Genomic DNA, 10594 nt, shown 5'->3' with positions numbered 1-10594 from the left:
CATACCCTTATATACATACATATACATACATATATATACGTATATACATACATATACGTATATCATCATCCTATATATAATATCTAATATGTGTTAAATAAGTTTATATATTTAACCTAAAGGCTAAATTTTAAGTAAAATTAAAAATATTACATGTACATTAGAAGTGCTGATGATATTCAGTTAGTTATCTTAATTCTAAATTTAAATATATTAGAATCTAAACATAATTATTAGAAAAGTGTCCCACATATTTGTGGAACCTTGTCCCCTTTCCTCCAGTCTACTGATGAAATTTGTACTTGAACTGCAATGTTGTCTCTGTGAATTCTTTTTTTTTTTTTTTTTTAATTTTTTTTTTCAACGTTTATTTATTTTTGGGACAGAGAGAGACAGAGCATGAACGGGGGAGGGGCAGAGAGAGAGGGAGACACAGAATCGGAAACAGGCTCCAGGCTCTGAGCCATCAGCCCAGAGCCCGACGCGGGGCTCGAACTCACGGACCGTGAGATCGTGACCTGGCTGAAGTCGGACGCTTAACTGACTGCACCACCCAGGCGCCCCTGTCTCTGTGAATTCTTTGGTTTTCCCAGTCAGATCTGTGCCTATTTCCTATGGACTCCCACATCTTCATTTCAGACCTATATTATGAGGCTTTTCATATAGTACTACAACTTGGAGTATTAGACACTTAATAAATGTTGACTCAACCAGAGTGAATGATGCTTTTATGGGTTTTTATTTAAACTTCTTTAGATTAAAGAACTTCATTTTTCTTCTTTTGTATATTTTTCAATATTTATTTTGAGAGAGAGAGAGAGAGAGTGTGTGTGTGTGTGTGTGTGCATGAGCTGGGGATGGGTAGAGAGGGAGAGAGAATCCCAAGCAGTTTCCATGCTGTCAGCACAGAGCCTGACGAGGGGCTCGATCTCACCAACTGTGAGATCATGACCCGAGCCGAAATCAAGAGTGGACGCTAAACTGATTGAGCCACCCAGGCGCTCCCATTTTTCTTTTAGTTAGTCCTTCAGGTTCAGCCCATGAAAGACAACATTGTTGAATTTGTTCCCTGACAGAAGCTTTCCATGGAGGTTTTCTCTTTGTGAAATTTGTATTGAGGAACAGATTTCCCACTAGGGGGTGGGCATGTACTGCTTTATTTCAAAATGGTCCTAGTATGAAAAAATTGAGCAATTTAAAAATAAATAAGTGTTCTTGGATCTGTCTGTTCTTTGATTTTCTATTTATCTTTTTTTTTATCACAATTTTTTAAAGTTACATTTATTTTGTGAAGAGAATGAAAAATTTCTAAATGGAAGGAACCAAAGAAATAAAGTTCATTTTAGTATTCAGCATTAAGGGATAATACAAAGGTGGCATCATTGAAGGATGCATATATCTAAAATAAAACAAAACGCACAATTCACTTTTAAGCCGAGGAATTATTTTAAATCATGAATGACTTGGCTATAGGCATTATTCTACCCTCAGTTTATTTGACAAATGTTTATTGAACACCTAGCATGTGGCAGAAATAAAATACCCTTGCCTTGGGGGGTTCGCAGTCTAATGGGAAGATAGTCATGTACATATAAAGCATACTGCAAAGGTAGGTGCTGTAATAAAAATAGGAAAAAAATGCTTCAAGAGTCTAGAAGGGATGACACTAGCTACGGTAAAGGGGGTTGTCACAGAGAAAGGGGAATTTCTGGTCCTAAACTAGCTGCTTTTATCCCAACTGAGCCTCCCCAATGTCTGTTGACAGACTTGAGTCCTTGAGTGAGGATGTGTGTTCTGTCTTCTCTCTCTGTGCTACTGCTCAACAGACCAGCTGGTAGCCACAGGGTATTATTTGGATATTTATATGTACTAATCTTAGCACTACATTTGCCCAAGCATTCTGGTTTTCCTAGTCTTTTCTCATCCAATTCTGGGATCAAAGGACACCCAGGCAAATCATTTAGTTGAGTGAGGCAATGGGGTGTAAAAGTGAGTAGCTGAAAAACTTTGGGGAAGTAAAAGAGTAGCTGTAGGAAGTCAGCTGTGTCGGGCATTGGACATTACTGGAACTCCAATCAGCATGACGTTAATACGCTTAATCGATTATTGAGTTGCCAATGGGTCCTGTGGCATAGAAAGGTTTATTTTACTTGTGTTTCTTTTTTTTTTTTTTTTTTAATTTTTTTTTCTTTTTTCAACGTTTTTTTAATTTATTTTTGGGACAGAGAGAGAGACAGAGCATGAACGGGGGAGGGGCAGAGAGAGAGGGAGACACAGAATCTGAAACAGGCTCCAGGCTCTGAGCCATCAGCCCAGAGCCCGACGCGGGGCTCGAACTCACGGACCGCGAGATCGTGACCTGGCTGAAGTCGGACGCTTAACCGACTGCGCCACCCAGGCGCCCCTACTTGTGTTTCTTAAAGTAAATCTACATTGTCAGAGTATGCTGGTTTTAGGGCAAAAGACTCTCCCAAGCTTATGTCCTATGGTTGGGTACGTGTGCGTCTGTGTAGATATGAGTAAGCATGTGCACGTAGATGAGCTAGATGTGTACCTAGAGGGAAGAAGAGCTTATAAAAAGATGGTAATGCCTGTTGTAGGACTCAGCTGCTCTTCTCTGCTACCCTTGAGCGGTTCTGAAAGAAGGAGATTACCAGTTGGAAGCATCAGAAAGCTATAGTCTCAAGTGCCCTCATTGACGATTTTATGAGACTGCTGTTATAGGAAATGAGAGTCTAGACAAGGTTTGGTACTTTTTAAAGCAGCAGAGTTATTTTTTAAATGAGAGAAATAAAATGGATGAAGACTAAAGACATGATTTGATTTAAATGCCAACGCTTCTCTTACTGTCTTCAGTATAACTGCCAAAGAGTGGGTAGGCAGGGGGAGGGGGAGGGAAGCAACACCTTGAGATGGATTTTAAAACGCGAGGAAACAAGGGGCAAAACCCTTTTTTAGGTGAATGCTTAGGTATTTTATGAATATTTTGTGAAGCTGTATCTTTAGCTTTTCTTTATGAGGAGATTATGGAAACGTATACGTGAGATTTTTAGCATTTTTATGAAGAGAGGATGATTTGTTAGTCAAGGTTAGAGGGAAACAAGGAATTCCAGATAGTTCTGTCAGGATTTTGGAATAGTGATGGATGAAATTTAAACTCAACATAAGCAAGGTAATGCTGCAGAAGCTGAGATTTTCAATAACTATGTTTATGCATTGTGACAGCTTATAAATTAAAAACTTAGCCACTCTAAGAAAATACACTCAGCCATCACCGAGGATAATGTAATAGAGGTGACTGCTCTATAAAAAGGGGAGTTTGGACCTGATGCTATATGGAAAATGGAAGAGGAAATAAATTTGAAAGTAGTATTTTACTGAGTATTTGGTGCATTTATATGTCCTACACTTAAAAAACAAACGTAAAAAACATCAGAAGCTGCTATGGATTGTAAGCGGGCTGGGTAAGAGCTGGCAGGAATGTGGGTGGCAAATTATATCGACTGTAGATTTAAATAATAAAACTATACAAATTCTTTGTATAATTATGTAACGTGGAATATTACTTAAAAGAGCCAAGACAGAATGTAAGTTGCTCTGATTACTCAGGGAAAAAAAAAAAAATACGAGGAAAGTCAAAAAAAGTTAAAGTGAGTTAAAAAATCAAAATGAGGAAAGTCAGAAGTAGCTTGTGAAATTACCACCTTAAAGAAATGTTTAAGAGGCCCTTGACACAATTCTAAACTGAAAACCAAAAAATTAAACCATTTCAATGTAGTCATGTGTGATCTTGGACAAGTCATTAAACTTCTCCCAACCTCTCTTTCCCTCTCTGTCTTGAAGGATAAACAAATGGTGTCTTTGATGGCTTCCGGCTGCAAACTAGTTTCCTTTTGTCTGAAATTATGTTTAATGCTCACATAAGACTGAAGAAATTTCCTCATCCATTTCCTTAACCATTAAATGGTATTGCTTTGTAGCCTACATGTAGTCTCTTCCACTCTTCCTCTGACTCAAGGTATTGACCTGCTTATCTCATGCAGAGGAGAGCCCCTGACCTTTTCATGGTGAACAATGGCCCACCATTTAGGGATTTATTTATTTATTTTTTTACTTAAAAAAAAAAAATCTGTTTTTGAATGGGTAGAGAGAAGAAATTGGACATAGTAATCAGGTAAACCTAGGTTTGAAGCCTATTACCAGCTGAAGGCTGGTATTTCTTTATCTGGAAAAATAGGGCTACTACCCACCTTGAAGAAGGAGAGTATTAGCTCTCAGATCAATACATTTTGAGCTTTCTGTTCCTTTTCTTCCTATTTATAATCTGCTAGGGCCTAACTAGAAAAGAAAACAGATTGGATTGTTTCCAGAGTCTTAAACTAAAGGAATCACTGCTTGCTTCCAATAAAACCTTTAAACAAAATGGAGTGGAGTAAGTCTCACAAATGATAGAAATCAGCCACTCTTACAGGGTTTGAATACCAAGGGGATTTTAGGCAATAGGCATTAAGTCAACATACACCTCCAGGATTCTTCTGCAGGGCATTGTAACCGGTCATTTCTTCGCTTATGTGCAACATTTCCAGAATACCATGGGATAAATTAACCCTCATTTCAATATATTAGGCTTTGAAGTCTGAATATAAAAGCAGCCAGGGATTATTTTCAGAGCTCGAGAGGCCTGTTTCTAGACGCTGGGGGGTTAGTCAGAATGGGTTGAAGCCCATGGAGGTCCCTTCCCCAGAGCCCAGCCCCCAGCCCCCAGCTCCACCCGGGTACCAAGACCTGAAGGCATCTCACCCTCTCCCTGTTTTCTTTCTTCAGATCTCCCACCCCCCACCCTTTTGGCTGCTTCTCCTTTTCCATCTTCGCTTTTTCCCATAAGTGGTCAAAATAGGAAACGGAAGTATCTATTTGTTGCTTGGTGTAGTGCTCGAAAAAAGGTTTTTTAATTAAGAAAAAAAAATCCGCTCCAGGTTCTTCATTTCGCAATGAGTCCGAACGTCCTCTGGCCCCCGAGTCCTCCCCCATCCGAGTGTCGTTCATACAGTGAGGAGGCTCGGGTCTGTCGGAGGGGGTCTGCGCCTCCAGCCGCACGGCAGGATCTGCGAGCGAGCGAACCGGCTCGGGATCCCGGGAGGCGCGTGGAGCACCGCCCCCCGCCCAGCGGGGAGGCGCGGGAGAGGCGGCGGCCCGACACAGCCGGGGAAACCCGTCCCGGGAGCCCGAGGGGCGCGGGCAGCGGTGGCGGCGGCGGCGGCGGCGGCGGCGGCGGGGACGCGGCGCGGCTGCCGCAGGGGAGCGGCGGCGGCGGCGGCGGCGGCGGCGGGCGCGAGGGGCGGGGCGCACTCCGCAACTTCTGCCGCTGCCTCCCGGGCGCGCTCGGCCGAGGCGCGCGGCTGCTGCGGGCTGCGGGCTGCGGGGCGGCCAGCCGTGCCGTGCCCACCGGCCCGCGAGCCGCGCGTCCCGGGCGTCCGTCGGTGCCGGAGGCGCCTCCCGCAGGGAGACTCGGCGCGGCCGCGCTCCCGCGTGGTCCGCAGCGGCTGGGGGCCCGGGACGTGCGGGGCCGCGAGGCCGAGCCGAGGCGCCCCCCAGCGGCCGGCGCCGGCCCCATGGCTGCGCCGGGCGGAGCGGAACCGGCGAGGTGAAGCCCCCGGGCCGGTGGCCGGAGCGCGTGGCGGGGGCGCCGGCTCCATGGGCAGCAGCGCACAGCGGCACGATGATGGACGTTAACAGCAGCGGCCGTCCGGACCTCTACGGGCACCTCCGCTCTTTGCTCCTGCCGGAGGTGGGGCGCAGGCTGCCGGACCTGAGCCCCGACGGCGCCGGCCCGGTCGCGGGCTCCTGGGCGCCTCACCTGCTGCGCGGGGTCCCAGAGGTGACCGCCAGCCCGGTGCCCACCTGGGACGCGCCGCCGGACAATGCCTCCGGCTGCTGGGAACAGATCAACTACGGCAGAGCCGAGAAAGTTGTGATCGGTTCCATCCTGACGCTCATCACGCTGCTGACGATCGCCGGCAACTGCCTGGTGGTGATCTCGGTGTGCTTCGTCAAGAAGCTCCGCCAGCCCTCCAACTACCTGATCGTGTCCCTGGCGCTGGCCGACCTCTCGGTGGCCGTGGCGGTCATGCCCTTCGTCAGCGTCACCGACCTCATCGGGGGCAAGTGGATCTTTGGCCACTTCTTCTGCAACGTCTTCATCGCCATGGACGTCATGTGCTGCACGGCCTCGATCATGACCCTGTGCGTGATCAGCATCGACAGGTAAGGTAAGGGCCGGGCCGCCCGGTCCCGGGGTCCGCCTGGGGATGTGCGGGCTGCTCCCCCCCCCCCCCCCCACCCCTTCCCCAGGCGCTTGCCTTTCTTAGGAGGATAAGCCAGACCCCTCGGAGGGATGAAGGGCTGCGCCTAAAATATCAACCCCCACACACCAACCCTACACCAACCGAGCAACTTCAGTTACAGCATAGCCTATATACACCTTTAAAAGAAGAGTCCAAAATGTTCTAGTTTACTGTAGTGAGGATTTTAAGACCAAAGTTAAAGTATTTTAAGCATTAGCAGTTCCACCAGGGGGTCCCTTGGCTTGGTTTTCAGACGGAAGGGATTTGATCCTCTCTGAACTTGACAAACCCCTGCTGTGAGCCTGGAAGTGTCATTTCTTACTTTAAGAAATCAGTCGTTGAAAAGCCTCCTTGTTTCCTGATTTTGGGAGCTGCTCCCCAGGGCCAGTGAAGGAACTGAGGATGGTTCCAGAATTGGGGGTTCTACATGTCGGAACGTTGCACTCCTATGATTGCTGATTCTGAATCTCATGCTTTTGGAAGTCTGATTTTAGTGTTTGGCATCGCTGTCTGTATCCTGCAGGCGTGCTGACTGGAGCCTAACTCCGTATCTGAATGGTTGGTTCTAGCCCTTCATCGTATCTCTTGGGAATCTTCTCTTGAGAACTCCCCAGTGGAGTAATTGAAACAGAGGCTGACCATCTGTCAGAGATGCTGGGGGAAAAATTCCTGTCCTGGGTGTAGGAGACCCCAGGGTTTTTTCAGACTCTAGGATTACAGAATTCTGCAGTGGAGCATCTTTGGTCCTAGAAATACAGTGCAACTGACAGCTTGAAGTATGGTCCCAGTGCTCTTTGGCCACACAATAACACTGTGTTTCTCTTGAAACTGAAATATTAAACCTTAATATTCACCCACATAATTCTGATGTTTTAAAACTAGCACAGGACTGGCATCCTGTTGTGTTTAATGATACAGAGAAATGATTGCTTATTTTCTTTGTGGACCTACAGAACCTTTAAATGTGTAAACCTTTCAGCACAGAAGAAATAATTGGTGGCTCCACATTTAAAATGACAGTGCCTCAAAGGATGGTGTAGCACGAAACTGAGATTTTCTTCCTTTTCCTCCCTGTAAACACTGCTATTTGTGGTTTGTTGATGTTTAACATGTTCTCCTATTTTACTGCTTGACCAGGGTTTAGAATTACTGAAGAAAGGGAATGATAGGAAAGGGGATATTTTCAAGAAAAAAAATATATTGTATCTGCGTTTAAAGATCTAGGTTATTTTTAAAAAATTGATCCTGCCATTTTCTATATCATGCTAGGTAGGAGCCTCCGACAGCAAACAAGGAATTAGTTTTTAGAGTAGTGCGTGAACAGCATATATAAGAATATTAGCTCTAAACTTGACAGCTGAAGTTCTGAATTACTGTAGTTAAGAATGACAAAAACATATGCACTCACAGTCTGGCTGTGGCAACAGGAACTAGGAGAGTGCACTCAATATACATAGTAAGTATATATATGAATTGTAGCATAAAAATTGGACCGCTAAGCCTGTCTGAGCTTCGTGCATGAATGCAGTCCTTTCAAATGGAATTTAGTGTAATGCAACAAATATTAATTTATGGTGCAAGAAGTACATTTATAATTTTTTCATTTCATAATTGATACTAACTTGTGTCCTAACACAGCCAGTGCTTCTGTTCTGCTGGGCACGTTCAGGTTTGGCTTGGGACGACCCTGAGGTTCCTATATATGAGCCAAAGGCTTTCTTCACTCAGTGTGGACATGTGACTTACCAGCAAGCAGCAGCATGTCTCAGATACAGAGAGGTTAATCCTTCTTGGCAAGAGCCTCTAATTTCTTTGTCACGTATATCCTTACAATTGTCACAAATTGTGATATTACATAGGGATATAGATTCTGTCTCCTTATTTCCTCCTATTAAGAAGTGTCCCATTGGTGAATTCTGCTTAAAAATTATTTTAGAGGAGGATCATATCATTTTTTTAGATAAATGAAAAACTTAACACTGGAAGAAGACACAGATTGCTTTTCTTCCAAGAACACAGAAATAAAAATGAGAAAAAATAAAAAAAAAATAAATTAAAAAAAATGAGAATAAAGAAAATGTGTTTGATGTCTAAGGTGAATTATTTCTTTTTTTCTTTTGTAAAGTTTATTTATTTTGAGAGAGACAGAGAGCTAGTGCAGGGGTGGAGGAGGGACAGAGAGAGAAGGAGAGAGAGAGAGAGAGAGAGAGAGAGAGAGAGAGAGAATCCTAAGCAGGCTCCATGCTATCAGCACAGAGCCTGGCTTGGGGCTCGATCCCACAACAGTGAGATCATGACCTGAGCCCAAGTAAAGTGTCGGATGCTTAACCAACTGAGCCACACAGGTGCCCCTAAGGTGAATTCTTTCTAAAGAGGTTGTTTTCTTCAGTTCCATTGTAGAATATGACCAATGATACAAAAATGTGCTAAGAAAATATGAAAAATTTTAGTCTTCATTTATTCCATCTTGAGTTCAAGGTTAGGTTACAGTGTGCTTTGTGCAGCATAATTAAAGATGAATAATAACCTTGCTTTTGAGCTCTTACTGTATTGCAAGAGTTTGGCTATCTATTGAGCATTTCGCTTATCCAAAATGGAGCCTTTGATTTTTCTTAGCCACACCCCACCTTACCTGGATGCTTTTCTAGCCTTTTCCAATGCAATTTCATGCCATTCTTCTTAGGTGGCCGCATTCCCTTCCCCATCCTCTTCAGATAATGAATGATTCATGATCATTGAAAAAGTAACAGTCATTGGATGGGAACGCTGTAATCCTTCCACTACCAAACAGTCTTTCACATTATATCTGTACCTGTTTTTATTTCGGTCCAGTTAAAAAATGAGATGATATTGTGTCCCGGCCAAGGCCAAACCACCTATACCTCACATCTTCCCATCTCCTTTTACCCCAAGGATTTTGTTCCTTCCTTGATCCCTCCTCTCTTGTCTTCAGTGTTTTCTCTCAATGGGCCAAGCTTGATCTTCTATTTTCTTGTGGCCTCACTTCTCCCTCCAGTAACTGGAGTTAAGCTGCTCAAAGAACTGTGCCCACAACCTGTCTTTGTTTCCTTCCTCCTCAGGCAGGTAAGTTTGACACTTATCAGGTCTACTGGAATATTTTAACTCACCTTCCTAGCTTCACTTCTGTCCACCCTGCATCCATTGCCCATAAAGAAGCTAGAATGATCTCTTTATAAAAAAAAAAATTGTTTTAAAAAAAATTTATTCTAAGTGAGATAACATTTACATGTAGTGAAATGCAAAGATATTAAATGCATAGTCTTATGAGTTTTGACAAATGTCTATACCCACGTAGCCAACACTCCAGCCAGGATGTAGAATATATTTATAATTTCAGAAAGTTCCCTTGTACCCCTATTAGAACGATCTTTTATTTAAATTTTTTTTAACGTTTTTTATTTATTTTTGAGACAGAGAGAGACAGAGCATGAACGGGGGAGGGGCAGAGAGAGAGGGAGACACAGAATCGGAAACAGGCTCCAGGCTCTGAGCCATCAGCCCAGAGCCCGACGCGGGGCTCGAACTCACGGACCGCGAGATCGTGACCTGAGCTGAAGTCGGACGCTTAACTGACTGAGCCACCCAGGCACCCCTACAATGATCTTTTAAAAATAGAAATCACATTATATTTTATATATAGTTCAAAAACATGCAAAACAGTTCTATATGTTGTTTAGGTGAGCTTATCTAAGGAGTAAAGGAAAAAATAGTGCAGAGGAATGGAGAACACCAAATTCATGAGAGTGGTTATCTCTGGTGGGTGGATGGAGGTGTCATGAGGGACTAGCTCACGGAACTATACTGGTAATGTTTTGTTTCTAATTCTAATGGTTGATACAGTCTTGTTTTTCTTTGTATAACTTTCCGTATGTCCGAAATACATTTTTAAATGTCTTTTGGAAATACATATGGGAAATGAATAAGCCTAAGCATAGAGCGTGCTGAGTTTCTACAAAGTGAACACCTTAGTGTCGTCTGCCACTAGATCAAGAAATTGAATATTACAACCTTCTGCCCCTTTCCAGTTTCTTCTGCTCCCGAGGATGACTGTTGTCCTGACTTTTTAGCATCATGAATGAGTTTTACTTGGTTAGAACCTCATATAAAGGGAATAGTAGAGTATGTACTCTTAAAAAAAGTTTTTTTAATGTTTGTTTATTTTTGAGAGATAGAGACAGAGACAGAGGGCAAGGAGGGGAGGGGCAGATAGAAAGGGAGACACAAAATCC

At 43.9% G+C, this 10594-nt stretch overlaps 1 protein-coding gene across 4 annotated transcripts in view; it reads left to right on the top strand.

Moving 5' to 3' along the window:
• The first annotated feature begins 5719 nt into the window (after positions 1 to 5719).
• HTR7 (5-hydroxytryptamine receptor 7) overlaps positions 5720 to 10594 on the top strand; it is a 90249-nt gene continuing 85374 nt past the window's right edge. For all 4 annotated transcript variants that reach the window (XR_006701592.1, XM_045438176.1, XM_045438175.1 and 1 more), the window contains exon 1: positions 5720 to 6264. Coding sequence is in view for 3 of the 4 variants with exons in the window: in XM_045438176.1 (XP_045294132.1) it covers positions 5720 to 6264 (545 nt within the window). In the remaining variant the exon portion in view is untranslated. The remainder of the gene's footprint in view (positions 6265 to 10594) is intronic.

This window comes from Leopardus geoffroyi, chromosome D2 (genome assembly GCF_018350155.1).
Source record: "Leopardus geoffroyi isolate Oge1 chromosome D2, O.geoffroyi_Oge1_pat1.0, whole genome shotgun sequence".
Classification (NCBI taxonomy): domain Eukaryota; kingdom Metazoa; phylum Chordata; class Mammalia; order Carnivora; family Felidae; genus Leopardus; species Leopardus geoffroyi.
The sequence above is the reverse complement of the archived record's forward strand: the minus strand, read 5'-3'. Positions and strand labels throughout refer to the sequence as shown.